This window comes from Cephus cinctus, unplaced genomic scaffold (assembly GCF_000341935.2).
Source record: "Cephus cinctus unplaced genomic scaffold, Ccin1 Ccin1_scaffold0123, whole genome shotgun sequence".
Lineage (NCBI taxonomy): Eukaryota > Metazoa > Arthropoda > Insecta > Hymenoptera > Cephidae > Cephus > Cephus cinctus.
The window spans coordinates 696203-712978 of NW_014332857.1; the positions used below are offsets into that span (position 1 = coordinate 696203).

At 36.5% G+C, this 16776-nt stretch overlaps 3 protein-coding genes and 1 long non-coding RNA gene across 12 annotated transcripts; 2 read left to right on the forward strand and 2 right to left on the reverse strand.

Moving 5' to 3' along the window:
- Positions 1-25: 25 nt before the first annotated feature.
- Positions 26-3905, reverse strand: LOC107274970 (SET and MYND domain-containing protein 4). 6 transcript variants are annotated; one of them, XR_001539582.2, is made up of 6 exons: positions 3770-3905; positions 3151-3345; positions 2156-2759; positions 1724-2009; positions 588-1613; positions 26-146 (listed from the first exon to the last, which is right to left on the reverse strand). XR_001539582.2 is itself a non-coding variant. In XM_025079972.1 (5 exons), exons 1-5 carry the CDS (start codon positions 3711-3713, stop codon positions 1578-1580), a joined length of 1128 nt encoding a protein of 375 aa, XP_024935740.1. In that variant the 5' UTR covers positions 3714-3728; the 3' UTR covers positions 26-1577. The 6 variants fall into 6 exon arrangements, 1 of the variants encoding a protein (XP_024935740.1); XR_003058176.1 differs by having other exon boundaries at positions 3842-3891; XR_003058175.1 differs by having other exon boundaries at positions 3725-3885.
- LOC107274964 (abnormal spindle-like microcephaly-associated protein homolog) lies at positions 3767-10167 on the forward strand. Of its 2 annotated transcripts, XM_025079960.1 has the most exons (7): positions 3767-3892; positions 4021-4145; positions 4380-4562; positions 4708-9289; positions 9374-9558; positions 9636-9755; positions 9828-10167. In XM_025079960.1, exons 2-7 carry the CDS (start codon positions 4104-4106, stop codon positions 10059-10061), a joined length of 5346 nt encoding a protein of 1781 aa, XP_024935728.1. In that variant the 5' UTR covers positions 3767-3892; positions 4021-4103; the 3' UTR covers positions 10062-10167. The 2 variants fall into 2 exon arrangements, with proteins under 2 accessions (XP_024935728.1, XP_015610094.1); XM_015754608.2 differs by lacking the exon at positions 3767-3892 and having other exon boundaries at positions 4021-4218.
- A 1751-nt stretch (positions 10168-11918) lies between these two features.
- On the forward strand, positions 11919-16220 carry LOC107275070. Its single transcript, XR_003058160.1, has 4 exons — positions 11919-12060; positions 12247-12571; positions 12710-12885; positions 15876-16220. It is a non-coding gene; the product is annotated as an uncharacterized LOC107275070 (long non-coding RNA).
- LOC107275063 (SET and MYND domain-containing protein 4) lies at positions 12887-15997 on the reverse strand. 3 transcript variants are annotated; one of them, XM_025079888.1, is made up of 6 exons: positions 15858-15997; positions 15534-15728; positions 14784-15444; positions 14379-14677; positions 13990-14273; positions 12887-13876 (listed from the first exon to the last, which is right to left on the reverse strand). In XM_025079888.1, the coding sequence occupies exons 2-6, from the start codon at positions 15715-15717 to the stop codon at positions 13385-13387; spliced, it is 1920 nt and encodes a 639-aa protein (XP_024935656.1). In that variant the 5' UTR covers positions 15718-15728; positions 15858-15997; the 3' UTR covers positions 12887-13384. The 3 variants fall into 3 exon arrangements, with proteins under 3 accessions (XP_024935656.1, XP_024935657.1, XP_015610302.1); XM_025079889.1 differs by lacking the exon at positions 15858-15997 and having other exon boundaries at positions 12887-12973; positions 13399-13876; positions 15534-15717; XM_015754816.2 differs by lacking the exon at positions 15858-15997 and having other exon boundaries at positions 14379-14665; positions 15534-15717.
- Positions 16221-16776: the final 556 nt, after the last annotated feature.

The window sequence follows — 16776 nt, forward strand, 5'->3', positions numbered from 1 at the left end:
TATGAAGTAACGTAATACAAATAGATAATCCAAAAATATTTTTTTATTATAGAATATAACTCATGTAAATATAAAATTCTTTAAGATTCTGTGATCGATGGCATTCGGAAATAACCCCCCCGCCGCCCCATAACTCATCTACAGATCTGAAAAATCAAAGTTCATTGAATTAGTATACCATACATATAGTATTAGTATAACATTAGTATATCATTTTCTATTATTGCTCTTACAGTTTATACATTGTATAATTTACTAGCAAAAGCTTTTTTACAATAACAGTAGTCTTCAGTAGCTTTTTTTTTTAAATCTGCTCAATATTGTACACACTGTCATATATCATGCAAATACGATTAAATTCATTCGCATACGGTACATGAAAAATATAAAAAGTAAAACCTTTCGTCGAACTTAGAGCCTATCATGTTCAGGCCCCAACATATGATTAACTAATAGACTTTTACTTTTTATATTTCATGTAAATGCTTTTTTAAGAAGGTAATTACATTGAAATCAACTAAGTAAGTAAGAGTTCTAATATAAAACTAATGTTACCACTCTAAATAGGAGCAATTATTCCAGCTTACCCATATAGTAATTTAAGAGCAAACGTTCGAGCCCAAGAATTTCCACACACGGCTTTGTCGTATGGTCATACAATAACTTAAGACCAGCCTTAATAGATTTTATATCGTACTTATTTTTCATAAGATGTGAATAGAGTGGCTTGAAATGATTAATCAATTGATCCGAATTTCGCAAATGTACTATAGATCCTATATTAGATTGTAATATTTTTGTGTTTGTCGGCCAATTTGCATTTGAAAAAAAAACACGACGCAATTGTCATTTGTCTCCTTATTCTTGGCATATCGGCACAAGCCGGACCGTAATTACCAAATATTTGTTCACCAGGACCTATTGGACTCCGTGCTCTGGTGATCATTTTCAGACCATCAAAATGCCAAAATGTATTCGCTTCACAAGAATGATTATATAGGCTATGCACCATATAAAGCCCGTGTCCTGCATCGTATTCTCTAACATGTTGTATTTGATAAAATGAAGATTTTAATTAATGTTCATACAATAACAAGGACAAATTATATTGACTTGCTCAATGTATACGTGAAGCGAGAAAGTTTTGCATCTGCAAAATTTCTAACAGAAATTGCTTATATAAAATATATTCCATTAGATAAGATTTCCTCACGCAAAAATACATTACGGAGAAGCTCCACTTTAAACCTCATCCGCGTGAACACACGCACACATTCAGCAAGTGAGGAAGGCTCTCAGGAGGGTTGCAAAGCTATTGTGGATACTTACAGAATAGCCATTTGTACACATTATCAAAGTTCCCCTGAGCAAAAGCGCTGCGCAAAAAACAAGATCTGAAAAGATATCACCGTCCAGCAGGTTCTTCAGTAGGTATTGCTTTCCGAAGAAGTTCGTCTGTGTAGCTAATAATAACGTTGCTATCGTGCATATATTCGCATTCCCATTTATTCCATCACTTGGCAAATTTGCTATGTTAGTAGTCAAACTGAGGATTGATCGTGCACTGCTAGAATCGACTATTCCTTCATCAGTGAAACCAGCAGTCCTCTTATCTGAGACAAAAAGTAAAGGACACAATTAGACCTATAGAAAACAATTATATTAATTTATTATGTGTAATACTGAACAGAATTTCATGAAAACTTAAATTGCACTTATACACCTGTATTTGCTTCAGCAATCGCCATATCCTGTCGTAATTTCTCGATTTTTTTACCACCTTAGTCAAAGTAATTAAAAGTCGCAGAGTCTTCCTTAATACTCGCATAGACGATATGACGCCTTCTAGAGCACTCTTGCACAACACCCATATAGAACATTCTATATTGTGCACTGAATTCCAAGCAGTTTCTCGACATTCTTCTGAACAATATTGAGCAACTGGACATGCGTGACACGGGATTAAATTGTAACATCTTGATAAACAATGATGGCAATGAGTGTAAAATCTGAAAGAAAAATGTACAATTTCATAATTAGGATTTGGAATTTTGTGCTATATTTGGTAAAGTCGATTGTCGCACCAAATTGCGGATATTTTGACATATATCAAAAATGAAGAACCCATGCATTGTGTGATAAGAGGTTTTATTACCGGTTTTCATCAATCAGATACATGTAAGGTTCCTCCATTGTGATAATGTCACCAGGATTAAAATTTCTAGTGGCTACTAAATGTCTACCAAATTCCTCAGAGAAGACAATTTCCACACCATTACTGGCTGCCGGAGCTTCCTTACTTGGACCATAAAGTAATTTTGGTTGACCTTCGTCAACAACGAATCGTGGTTTCTTAATATCTTTTGTTTTTGCCATCACTATTTCATATATGTCTTCTTCAATAGGATTAAGTGGCTCGATCTCTTTGCCATTACTTTTATTATCTCTGTCCTCAGATACGCTTGTCACTGACTCATTTTTTTTTGCTGAAGACACTTCAAATGTTAATCTTTTCTGTAATTTTGTAAAAGCTTTGACTCTCCTTTCCTCCAGCTGTTTAGGTTTTTCATCAGAATACCCTAAAGATAGAGCAGCATCCACATCCATCAGACACTCTCTAAACATTTTCAGTCTGAATAATGCAGCTGACCGGTTTGCATAAGCATAAGCCATTAGTTTCTCGTTATCAGCATAGGCCAGACTCTTAGTATAATATTCTATGGCTTTTATGACATCTCCAAGAACATAACATTGATTGCCTAAATGAAACACATAGAACATAATTAGACATAATCTTAAAGCCACAACAAGTTAATTTAACATAAGGTATATCCCTGCAGTAATACAGAGTCACAGGGAAGTAGGAACGCGATTAATGACAGAGAAGAAAGAATTTCATCGCAAATATCTTGCTGAGAGTTAAGAATAATCAACCTGTGTGTACAAATGGGAGTATGTGGAAAAATACCAACAAATGCAAGAGTCGAGTATACACCTGTTATTTTATGAAAAACGTATACATGACGCATGCTTGTGCAGTAAAAAAAAACGTAGAACGCGCAAAAGAATTCCTCACTTTCGATGCACCCTATTTCATTAAGTTTCATAATAAATATTACAATATATTTCTTATGTTTTCTAACTACTCACCCTCTTTGCGATAACGCATAGAATCTTCAGAACTTTTCACTATTGCTTCGTATTTAGGTAATTTCGATTTCAACGTATCTTTCAAAATATAGTCCATGAGAGCTTCAGTTTTCTCTTGTAAACCATATCCGTGCTGTGATTTATGTTTTTTCATTAGTATTGAAAGGGATTGTAGGCTGGACATTAAAAGGATAACTGGAAAGTAAATAAAGTTCACACTATTAGTTCGTAATTGTTAGATCCATTGAAACGGAAGTACTTAGTTATTAATTGCGGTAAGAATGTTAATGAATTTGAACTGCTTAAGCAAACAACTATACATATACAGTGTTACTTTCTATTCTTCTAACTCAGTTGAGTCCTTTTCCTTTCACTGATTTCCTTCTTTTTAAGTTGTTCGAACGCGCTCGAACGCAACTGAACGCAACATACGAATTCAAAATAGACCTCGGAAGCGGATGAAGAAAGTGACAGCCGAATAAAACGAGACAACAGTATATGGGCCCATGTATGGTCCAACTCTATCTTTGTCTAACCGCGCATGCGAAATACCAACTACACATAATAGACGCACTGAACCCAATGCGCTGAAATTCTGAATAAATAAGGACAGGAGCACCTCCTATGCAGTGTTCTCTTTACATCCCGCTGATGCAGCCACTTCCTTCCTTCCTTTGCTTCCTTTCCTTACGACTGCCTCCTCAATGAGGAGATGTGCCAGTAACTGGTCCGTAAAAGTCAGGTAGGAGATAACTCGGAATCTAGGGATTTTTTTATGTCAGATTCGTGACATGTATCAACGCCTAGGTATATTTTGAACCCTGACTTGAAATTCAAACTGATTCAAACCGTTTGTCTTTTTCATATCAGAATCAGAGTTGATCAGACCGCGTCAGACATCAGATGGAAGAAGAAGAAACCGTTTGTAGTCGTTAGAAGAAAAGAAGGAAAGAATGAATATTGTTCAACATTTTACCGATTACAATCATTTTGATGTATAATTGTACTAAAGTATTCTGATCTGTTATGATAAGATAATTATAAACTTCATCAATTATGTTCTTTCAGGTAAGTACTGAATTATTTGGATTTTGTATATCACTTTAATAATATGATACTTTGTAGTGGAATAAGATTGTCTGATTGTAAAAGTAATTGCTAAAGAATCTATACAAATGAAAAATAATCTTTCACTACAAGGTATCTTATAACGATTTGCACTCTTCCAGATTAACGTGACACCTAAACAGAAGGATGTTGTTGATCATAAAAAATGTCCAAGGACGGATCCTCAATTTATTTTGGTGTTAGCACCATTTCAACCACAAACAAAGATCAAGATGGAATCTACTTTGAACGTCACCCAGAAATGTTATTTGAATATAAAAAATACAAGTAACAAACCATTAAAGGTAATCATTATTAGTTAAATAATTTCCATGTATTATTTTATTTTACTTGGCATTCGTTGTCATTGCATTATTAATATTTCATGTACCTCTAAAAGTTTTTATGAAATTAATGAATATTGGAAATTATTAATTTTACTTAACATAGGTAAGGGTTACAAAGCAACCGTCAGTCGAAAGACGCATTCTTCTGGATTGCTTGGAACTTCATATCAAAGCTGAAAACTCGGTACCTTTGATTATATCATGGACCCCCAATGTAGTTGGCTCATGGAGAGATATTATACAATTGACTGATAATCGACGTATCAAATACGATGTGGCGATTATAACAACATGTGTGGATTCTAGAAAGCTTAAGGTAACAAATCGCAATGGTTCCGAACAACAGACCTTTAATTTGCCAACAATTAGTATAAATCAACCTTCCAAGCGATTAAGGTCAAATTCAATACCAGAAATGGAAAACAAGGAAAATATTTGTAAAAATTCAAAAGCTATCTACTCAACGCCTATCTCCAAGAAAAGTACTGGTCATGATTTCTCTGTAATTATGGAGTCCAGTACCTTCAAATTTACACCACTGGGCTCTACAGTAAACAAGCTGCCTGAAATAAAAGTAACAAGTCCTGGAGATCTTGAATTCTCTACAAAAGAAGTAATAATAACTTCGCCTGTAGCGACTAAACCTCTACGCAGAGAAACTTATGTGACAGCACCGAAGAGGCCTCCTCCAGAGGATGAATGTCCAGAATTTGAAGATTCCCTCTCACCAAAACCCAGTGACCAGCAGCAACCTGGATTCTCTATACTAATTAATGAAATGAATTTCACTTCCTCAAGCACTCCTCTTGGATTACAAGAAAGCAGTCGTCGATCAAGTTCATTAAGAGGAGAATCAAAAAATACCACTCCAATTCCTGGTGGAAACAATTCAACTTTTAACATTTCTGTTGTAAAGTCCTCAGAGTGTTCTAATTTATCGTGTACTGAGAATGAAACTTTTGAAGTTTCTGGGACCACCTCTGGCTTCAATTTACAAAAAATTAGACCAATACGACTCTCCAGGAACTTTGCTATGATTTCTCCAGTTGTTCCTGTTGCCACTTCGTCTCGAGGAGCCAGTTGTGCAATTTCTCCGTTACATCCAACAACGAATTACGAATTGTCTTCAACCAGGAACGAATCTCTTCAAATTCCCATAAAACTTTCAGAATCTGTAAGTGCTCAGGAAGTTCTAGAAGCGGATCTGTGGGTAAAACCAGGAATATCACATAGCAAACTAGGATCTCAGAATCTGGAGGTGATTGCAGAAGAATGGTCGAATGTGGGAAAAAATAAAGCGTACTGTAAAAAAAAAATCTTGGAAATTTCACCACCTCGACGAGCAAGTTTTGGAAAACAAACTATACATAAAATCTTACCAAAAAACGGTTCCAAGATTACCAAAGAGAAAACTGGTATGGACACACTGAAGAAGTCTTCGCAGATGAAGTCTTCTATAAAGAACAGCAACAATGTTTCCATCCCTGGTGTAAGAATGAAAAGATTATCTTTAGCTGATATAACGAAAAAGAAGACTCACAATACATCAACAAGAAATTTAATTGCTGAAGTCAGTGTTAAGCTTCATGATCCGAATGAATTCCTTACTAAATTTTGTAATCCTGATCCTTTTGCTGCTACAACAACAGAAGACCCATTCTTGGCAAGTACACTCTACTACGATGCGAAATGGGTCTACCAGCAAGAAGTGGAGTTCAAGAAATGGCTAAACGCTCTGCTAACTCCACCAGAACATTTGGCTGTAGATATGGAGGCAAGTTGTATGGACGTAGGGAAAGTGTGGCAGTCATGTAGACTGAAGGAGGACGTCACCCTGGCTGAAACACGAGAAGCGGTTTCAGCAAGATACCATACAAATACAAGACTGAATACTTTGCGCAAAGCTGCTTGTGCTATGTTCCGCAGTAAAGAAGTGTCAACAATATTGTCTAAGGTGACAGTATGCATTGAAAAGGGGATCCTCGTTATTCGCCAGGATCGCGATTTACATAGGGATATTGGTCTACAGAAAGAAATCCTAGAACTCTTTCTGTCTTATAATCCTTTGTGGTTGCGAATCGGTCTAGAGGCCGTCTACGGGGAGACAATTCCTCTGCACTCGAACAACGACATAGTTGGTCTATCTAGATTTCTGTTGTCGAGGTTCTTCTCCGATCCGTTCTTGGTAAAAAATCATAGTCATCCAGCTGTGATTAATTTGAAATTGCCAAGATTTACACCGCTGATGAATAAATTCATGCTCTCGAAATTCCTCTTGGTAGTGTACTTCCTGGACTATGCTAAGACGAATAAATTAATTGGTCATGATCCTTGCCTCTTTCACAAGAAAGCCGTGCACAAGGATAGCAGGTCCATCATCTTGACTTTCTCGAGGGAATTACTGAGTGGTATAGGGGATGTTACGAAGGTTCTCAGATCCTACGGTTACGTTGTCAGTCATAAGCAAACCTACCTGGATGAATACAATTATGCTATTGTCGACCTGGCTACTGCACTTCGTGATGGGGTACGACTTTGCCGAGTTATGGAATTAATAACTGGAAAGCGTAACTTGACATGTAAATGCAGAGTCCCTGCAATCTCAAGGTTGCAAAAGGTGCATAACGTGGACTTAGCACTGACCACTTTGAAGAATTCAGGATACGTCCTAACCGGAGATATCGACGCCAAGAGTATCGCAGATGGACACCGTGAGAAGACTTTATCCTTGCTATGGCAAATAATCAACAAATTCCAGGCACCAAGATTCCATAAAGCAGCTATCACCATACAAAAGTGGTGGAAAGCTAAGCTGTGGTATGTCCGGGTGAAAAATTTCCTTAGGAACAGAATGAACAAGGCAGCGATGATTATTTTAGGTGCTTGGAGAAGATACTTGGCCAGAAGAGTTTTAGCTAAACTCAAGCAAGACTTCATTGTCGAATTTCAAAGGAGAAATACAGCGGCAACTGTGATTCAAAGACATTGGAAACGTAGACAAGAAATAATTAAGGTTCGAAATAACTTCCTGAAGACGATGACTGGGATTGTTCGTATTCAGAGATGGTGGAGAACGCAAAGGGATACCAGAAACTTTGTTAGGGAATTCAAAAGAAAACGAGAAGCTGCTATTGTAATACAGAAGAGATGGAAAGAAACTCTTTTAACCAGGATGCTCCGTAAGAGGTTCCTTGATACACGTGCTGCTGCATTGAGGATTCAAAGGTTTTGGAGAAACAGATGCCTCGGTAAGGCAACTCAAGTAGAATATCAAAGAACCAGGAATGCGATCGTCCTTATTCAATCCAAGTGGAGAGCTACATTATTGATGAGAATTCAGTCTGAGAGTTATCAGCAAAAGAGAGAAGCTGCTGAACTAATTCAAATTTGGTGGAGAAGTATTCTTGAGGCACGACGAGGCCGAGATGAGTTCCTCTTGAAGAAGATGTCCGTAAGGATCATAGAGTCGTGGTGGAAGAAAATGAAGAGCATTCGAAGACGCAGAGAAGCATTCCATCTAAAACTTAAAAGGACCATCACCATTCAACGTGCTTGGAGAAACTTTTATCAAACTAGGAATGATGTGCAACAATTAAAAAAAGCTAAGCAAGCATGCACAGTGATACAGAGCTGGTGGAGAATGGTGCTTGTCTGCAGGCAATTGAAGCTCAAGAAGCAGAAGTGTATAGTAATTCAACAGTGGTGGAGGAGCATCACCTTAACACAGTCAATCCGTACTGAATTCCTCATGAAGAGATCTGCTGCCTTAATAATTCAACGGAATTGGAGAATGCACAGAGATATGAAGACCTTCCTCAAGAGTAAATGGGCTGTACTGACAGTAGAGTCCTGGTACTCAAACTTAAAAAAATCTCGGGATGTTCGTCAGGACTTCCTAAGAAGGAAATCAGCAGCTGCAGTAATACAAAGATACTGGCGAGCTTTTAAAATATCAAAAACGCAGAGAAATGAATATCTTAAACAGCGCCATGCAGTGATAAAAATCCAAAGGCTATGGCGCTCGAAGATACTCACTAGGAATCTAAGGAAGCTCTTCCTGGAGAAGAAAGCCGTAGCTATTCGTATACAGTCGTATTGGAGAATGATTATACAGCAGAGACGCTTCACAAAACTCTTCAAAGAATATGAGGCAGCCAAAGTAATTCAAAATAAATGGCGAGCGACACTGTACGCCAGGCAAGTTCGAAATGAGTTCCTGGAGTATCGCAAAGCTGTGGTTCTAGTTCAAGCATCCTGGAGAAGAGACAGAGTGCGTAGAGAATATTTGCGAGAGAAACAAGCAGTTTTAACTATTGAAAGACATTGGACTAAAGTTTTATTAGCAAGACGAACAAAGCAACGATTGTTAGTTATCAAACGAGCCGTCCCGATCATAGAATCCTGGTGGAAAAAGGTGCTCGAGATGAAAAAAATCAAAAGTGCAGAGGCAAGGGTACGCTGGGTAAAAATACAAGCTGCTATTAAAATTCAAGCTACCTGGCGCGGTTATAAACTTCGCAAGGCTCAGCAAGGCACGGCAATAGCACTTGTACGTGAACGCTTTAAGTTGGCGACGGAACAAGCGACACCGTTGGCTTCCCTCTCCAACAGATTACAGGATGCTATTGAACTTTTACAAACCTGGAATAATCTGGGATGTCTTTTAATGTGCCTTAGTGCATTAGGTAAAGATCCTGCGTTTCTAGTACAATTTACGATCTCTCTTACTACATATTATTAATAACTGTTGTACCTTTTTCTTTATTCAGATACAATAACTCGAATTTTACCTGAGGCTTGCGAAGTCATTTGTGAAAGACAAATGGTCGATGAAGTTTATCTAACTTTGTATCACTGTAATAGATCTGTACCATGGATGGAGATCTGTCTACGATCCACAAGTATCCTGCTGAATTTAGCCAAATATCAAAAGTCAAGGCCTTATGTAATTAAGGTAATAGAAAAGACATCTTAAACAGGAACTGCCTAGTTGTACATTATCGAAAGAATAATACTCATTTCTTATAACAGATCGAATACACAGAAATTATGGCCAGACTGATGACTGTTGCAATAGAAAAGAATGTTTCTCTATTTTTACATTTAGCTACTTTCTTTTGGCTCCTTTTAGAGGAACATGAATTTGCACAGGTAATTAATACAATCGTCTATTTATATTATGATATATGATTTATTATCATTGATTCATTATTTGTACCACAGGCAGTGATTTCCTGCAAGAAGACAGTCTGGCTATTGAATTCCTTACAAACGGTGGCCAATAAAAAGAAATGCAAAATGTCCGCAGTCGGTATGAAAACGGGAAAAGAATCGTTGATGTTGCTGCCGAGTAATATATCAGACTGGGGATTAAAATCTGCTCGGCCACGTCTATTTACCAGCATTCACCATGCAGTCTCAGCTATACTAATACGTCTAAAGACAAGAAACGAATAAAGATAATAATAATAGTAGTTGATGGAATGATATTTTAATGAGATAACAAGTGATTCATGTTTTTTATTAATACTTTTATTGCAATAAATATAATAAACAGTAATCATTGTTTTGGCGTTACACTTTTTTTTCTTCATTAACAGTCAATTCTATACATATACGTGGGGATTATGATAATTTTTTCTTTAGGATAAAACGAAGCGAATGTTTACCGATATATTTGATACGCATACGGGATAATCTGTAATATTGTGTAAAAACATAGTGAAGCAGCTGCAAGAAATTTATTTAATTATATTTATTGAACAGTTGCCAAAGCTTCTATGATATATGCTAAGATTTTTAGATCAAATTTAACACAGAGAAGCATTCCATCTAAAACTTAAAAGCACCATCACCATTCAACGTGCTTGGAGAAACTTCTATCAAACTAGGTAAGATGTTCAACAATTAAAAAGAGCTAAGCATGCATGCACAGTGATACAGAGCTAGTGGAGAATGGTGCTTATCTGCAGGGAATTGAAGCTCAAGAAGCAGAAATGTCTAGTAATTCAACAGTGGTGGAGGAGCATCACCTAAACACAGTCAATCTGTACTGAATTCCTCATGAAGAGATCTGCTGCCTTAATAATTCAAAGGAATTGAAGAATATACAGAGACAGGAAGACCTTCCTGAAGAGTAAATCGACTGTACTGACAGTAGAGTCCTGGTACTCAAACCTAAAGAAATCTCGGGATGTTCGTCAAGACTTCCTAAGAAGAAAATCCTTCCTTCCTTTCCTTTTGGCTGTATCCCCAATGGGGGACATGTGCCAGTAACTAGTCCTAATAATCAAGGATTGGAAGTTCGACACTAGATGGCGATGTACCTTGCGAGACGGGCCTTATTCAACTCAGCGTGAGGGGACCTACAAAGTTTATACACCGAATCCGAACAGTGTTGGGCGAAATCCGTATAAATACTCACTTAAGTTTTCATATGAAAACCCATTGGTGAATGCCGCTGGAAGCTGGGCGCGAACCTCCAACCTTTCGGTCGTGAATCCGCTACCCTATCCACTGGGCTACGGCCGCCCTAAGTTAGCTACAGTAATACAAAGATACTGTCGAGGTTTTAAAATATCAAAAACGCAGAGAAATGAATATGTAATGAATAGAAATGAATATCATATGAATATCTATATGAAATATGATGGAACTTATGTAACAATATTAAGTTAAGAAGTAGATTGCCGTATGCATATTGAAATATGATCGCGTATAAATATCAATCATAAACAAATGCCGTCATTTACGGCGCCAGTATTCATCATATGATTTCTTTGTTACGCATTATACGTTAGCGCATAATTTATCAGAATATTTTAATAATAATTATACTCGTAATAATCTTACAGATGTATACAAAAATCAATTGATTTGTTCGAAAAAGTCAATTTGGTGGAACATCCATTGAAATGATAGTCAAATTAAGTTGATATCAGTGGCGCCATCTCTGCAATACCTATTGAAACTACTTTAACGATGTCTGCAAAAGGTACAAAAAATGGAAAACAGTCGGATCGTTATCTTAATAAAATTATAAAAATTAAATTATTATAAATTAATATGTATATTAAGGGCGGCCGTAGCCCAGTGGATAGGGTAGCGGATTCACGACCGAAAGGTTGGAGGTTCGCGCCCAGCTTCCAGCGGCATTCACCAATGGGTTTTCATATGAAAACTTAAGTGAGTATTTATACGGATTTCGCCCAACACTGTTCGGATTCGGTGTATAAACTTTGTAGGTCCCCTCACGCTGAGTTGAATAAGGCCCGTCTCGCAAGGTACATCGCCATCTAGTGTCGAACTTCCAATCCTTGATTATTAGGACTAGTTACTGGCACATGTCCCCCATTGGGGATACAGCCAAAAGGAAAGGAAGGAAGGAATATGTATATTAAAAATTAACAATTTCTCTATTCACTATGTAAAACTGCTTGCAGAACTTGAACGATAGGTATATATAAAACAATATGCATATATAAAATAAAAAGAATATAACGTAAGAATATTTTACAGAAAATGAACTACATTTACAAAACTATGTATATTATATCTGTAACTATGTCTTTACTTTCTACTTTGTTTAATTGTAATATAAAACATTCAATAGAAGTTTCTTATCTTTTGCAATTTCTCTTAGGTAATTGGAAGACAGTATATTGTCTCTAAATCGACTTAATATTTTTACGTAACTTGTCTATGAATACATGAAATCTACAAGATTTTGACAGAAAATACGCCAGCCTTCTAAAGGATAAAAGTCGTATAGCTACTCAAATATTTGTCTCACTCTATTTTCATAAACGGGACCAAAATGCATATTTGAAGTATCATAGAGAGCAACTGGAATCGAAGTTGCATTAAAGGGATGTTCGAAAAAAGACTTATAAAAAGAAAAAGGATGGAAAGAGTATGAATCCCAAAATCAACGGTCTACCCCTACGACCTCACCACTGACCACACAGGTTCGGCTTCACCCACACAAGTACTCAAGGGTCTTACAGCGTTTTCAGGAAAACGAACAAAATTTACTACATCGCGAAAAATAGAGTCCTGTACTTGGTATAACTTTTTTCCATGTAAGGGTTTTTTGGGGGTTACAGATACACAAATCGGTTTGTGTTGTGGATGGGAAAAGTAATATTAAACCGTCAGAAAGGCATCAATGATGGGCAATATACAAGCTACATAAAGTAGTAAATTCCATACGAATGCCGAATTCGAGCAAATACAGGAAGATAATAGGTGACGAATATAGTCCACTCACGACACAAGAAGAGTTAAGTTCTAATTTGTCTTTTTTATTTAATAATTATTTTATAGGCTACATACTAACACAATGAGGTACCCATTATTCTTCTATAGATCTGAAAAATCAAAAGTGTTCAATTAGTTTAACTAATTGTTTCCTGCATACTTGATCGCATCGATGAATTCTATTACAACTCACGTGCTCAGTGCATTATACAAGTCACTATAGCGAAAGCCTTTTTACAATAATAGCAAAGACTTCAGTGTTGGTTAACTAACTGAAAGTGCTTAAAGCTTTTACATTATTAGTCAGCCAAACAAAATTAAGTTTGAAGCGGTAATCTTTAGTATGATTTATGCATATCTATATGGATGAGTGCACACTCGACCAAATGTACCATATGTGCTATATATCTAGTACCATATATAATTTGGTGAAAGCGCAGCAAATGATGAGTAAGCTTGAGATTCCTCCATTAGGTAAAAAGCATGATACAAAACAAATGGTACACCCTATATAGGAGAAATTATTTCAATTTACCTAAGTAGTAACTCTTGATATACTGCAGACCATGAATAAGTTCCTCGCAAGGTTTTGTCACTTCACCATGCAGTATCCGAAGGATAGCCTTAACAGCTTCTATATCATACTTGTTCTCCAGGAGACGTTTCTTCAATGGTTTTATACGCTCAACCAATTCTTTGTTTTTTGCTATTGAGCCTATGTGATTCTTAAGAATATCTTTATACGTTGGCCAATCTCCTAGACAACCTGGGCATTCACAGTCGAAGAAATATTCTTCCATAAGCTTTTTTTTTCTTTCCTCTTTCGGCAAGTAAGCACAATCAGCACCATAGCAAGCAAATATTTGTTCACCAGGGTGTATCGGTTCCAAAACTCTGGTGATCATTGTCAGTCCTTCGAAGTGCCTGAATGTATTTGGTGCACAGGAATGATTGTACAGGCTATGTACTACATAAAGACCAGAGCCTGACTTGATTGATGGTTCTTGTTGTATCTGACAAAATGAAAATCTTCATTAATATTAAATTAACAACCATGCCACCTGGTCCTCAGATTTCTGTAATTCTTAATCGGTAACAGAACTATAGAACCATAGTGCATCCTTACAGAAAAGCAATTCGAAGACATTATCACACTAGCCCTGAGCATAATTGATCCACAAAAAGTAAGATCCGCAAAAATATCACTGTTCGCCAGATTCTCCATCAAATATCGTTTCCCAAAAAAGGTTGTCTGAGTAGCTAACAATACTCCAGTCAATGCAGATATACAAGCAAATGCACTTATTCCAATAAGTGGCCGTCCTGTCATATTAGTAGCCAGACTAAGGGCTGACCGAGCACTGGCAGTATCTAATATTCCTTCATCAGTGAAACCAGCAGTCCTATCATCTAGTAAATAAAAGTTATAAATCTGACTCATGAAAAATAAAATTATAATAAATTATGATTTCCAATGGTACCAGAGGAAGTAAGAAATTCAACTAGGCTGAATACCTTTGTTCGATTCAGCAATTTTCATATCCTGACGTAATTCTGCGATTGCTTTACCACCATTAGTTACATTAATTAAAAGCCTTAATACTTTCATCAACATTCTTATCTTGTCCTTATCAACACCTAGTAGACTGTTAAGTAAAGCCAGTATAGAACATTCTATATGATGCACTGAACTCCAAGCCGCCTTGCGACATTCTTCTGAGCAATATTGAGCGACAGGACATACGATACATGGGATTAAATTGTAGCTTCTAGTTAAACAATGATGGCAGTGAGTGTAGAATCTAAAAAAAGGCCTGTGATAATGTAATCATGTATGGATATATGATATTCCATGTCTTATATGAATATTAACATGAAACTGATATATCCTATGCGTTATATGATAACAAATCTTATTACCTTTCCTGATAAATCACGCATGCGTAAGGTTTCTCAATGGTGATAACATCACCAGGATTAAAATCTCTTGTAGCTATAAAATGTCTACCGAATTTTTCAGAGAAGGCAATTTCCACACCATCGCTGGCCACTGGAGCTTCTTTACTTGAACCATAAACTAGTTTAACGTGTCCTTCGTCAGCCAAATATCTTGGTTCCTTGCTATTTCCTGTTTTTGCTGTTGTAGCTTCCATAGAAGTAGAATTGATGTTTCCATTTTTGATGATTTCATTATCCTTAGGAGGAACATCTATCTTTTCTTCGGTTGGTTTTATCAGCTTGAATTTCTTACTGTTATTTTTATTGTCTTTCTCCCCAAATATACTTCCCAGTGTATTATCTTCTTCTGGTAAAAAATTTTCGATTTCTAATCTCTTCTGTATCTCTGCTAGTGCCTTTACTCCCCTTTCCGTTAGCTTCTGACGTTTCTCCTCAGGATACCCTAAGGATAGAGCAGTGTCCACGTCTATCAAACACTCTTTGAACATTTGCTTTCTGTATAAAGCTGCTGAGCGATTTGCGTGAGCATAAGCCATTAGTTCCTGATTATCTGCATAAGCCAGACTCTTTGTATAAGATTCTATGGCTTCTGTGTCGTCGCCAGAGACAAAGTGCTGATTACCTAGATACAATGTAGTGATAAATAATTAAATGTTAATTTATAAGTGTATTAAGTAATTAGATAAGTATATCTTGTTTCCGGTTATTCACCCTCTTCACGATAACATATAGAGTCCTCAGAGTTTTTCATCTCTGCTTCAAATTCTGGTAGCTTAGAGTTTGACATATTTTTCAAAATATGACCCATAAGAGCTTCGCTTTCTTTTTGTAAACCATACCCTACATGGGACTTATTATTTTCCTTTAGCAGCAAGATTAGTCTTTTGGTGTCCATTTGTAGAGTCACTGGAGAACAGTTAAAGAATTAATTTGGAATGTTTAGATCCTGCGAAATGTTAGCAATTATCTTATGAATGTTAATGAACTCGCTTGTTCTAAGTTTGTCTACGGAGATGGCTTTTCAAATAGTATTACCTCTTTCTTTTTTTATAGAAAATACCTCCTTTTCTCTTACTGGCGGAGATGTATTTATGTCTGCCGGTATTCAGTTTTTTTGCTCCGTTCAAGAGACACTGTATGTCGACTTCCTACGTCCAGGCAACGACAGTTCGGGTGCTGCTTCCTCGCTTACAAACGGAGCTACACTAAATTGGCAGTGCCGTATTGTTTGCTCCATGCACTAAGAAGAAGGATGGCTAGGCGGCCGGACGAATAGAATAGAAAAGCTACGAAGTGAAACTAAAATTACCTTGTGCAAGGATGGTGGAAGGCGGAAGGTGAATGGTAGATGATAGTAGCAATGTCGGATAACAGAAATATACAGTTGATTGTCTTTAAGAGAAGGAATTAATAATATTCGCAATTCTGAATTTAAAAAAAAATTATCCCTTTTTTTTTAGAAACTAGCTATACTTATGTTTAAAACTGTTACATCACAGCAATAAGATTGTAGAAAAATTAATTATTAATGAAGTTTAATAATTAACTTTTGGTTTATTTTAATTTTATCGCTTTCAATTATTATTGCTCGCAGATCTCCGTTATTTGGAGTATATATATAACTGTCTTTTGTCAAAAGAGCTAAAGTTTTAAATGGTCTAGGGAACCCAGAACTAGATCACAGTTACTAGTTTCATGTTTTTTTTTTCCTAACTCATAATTCTCTAAGTCGATATATTTAGTTGTGACTGAGTCATTGAACAACCTATTTTTGCAAAAGAGACACGTGTATCTAGTAAGTAGTTGCTACTAGTGAGATGGTTTAGTTTATTAAGATTTACTTAAATAGTTGTTATACACATGTCCTGCTGGCGAATTGCTGAAGATTTTTTTATCTAATAATGTATCTCAAGTTACTCTTAGACGAAAGCTTCGAAACAATTTGGCAAGCTTT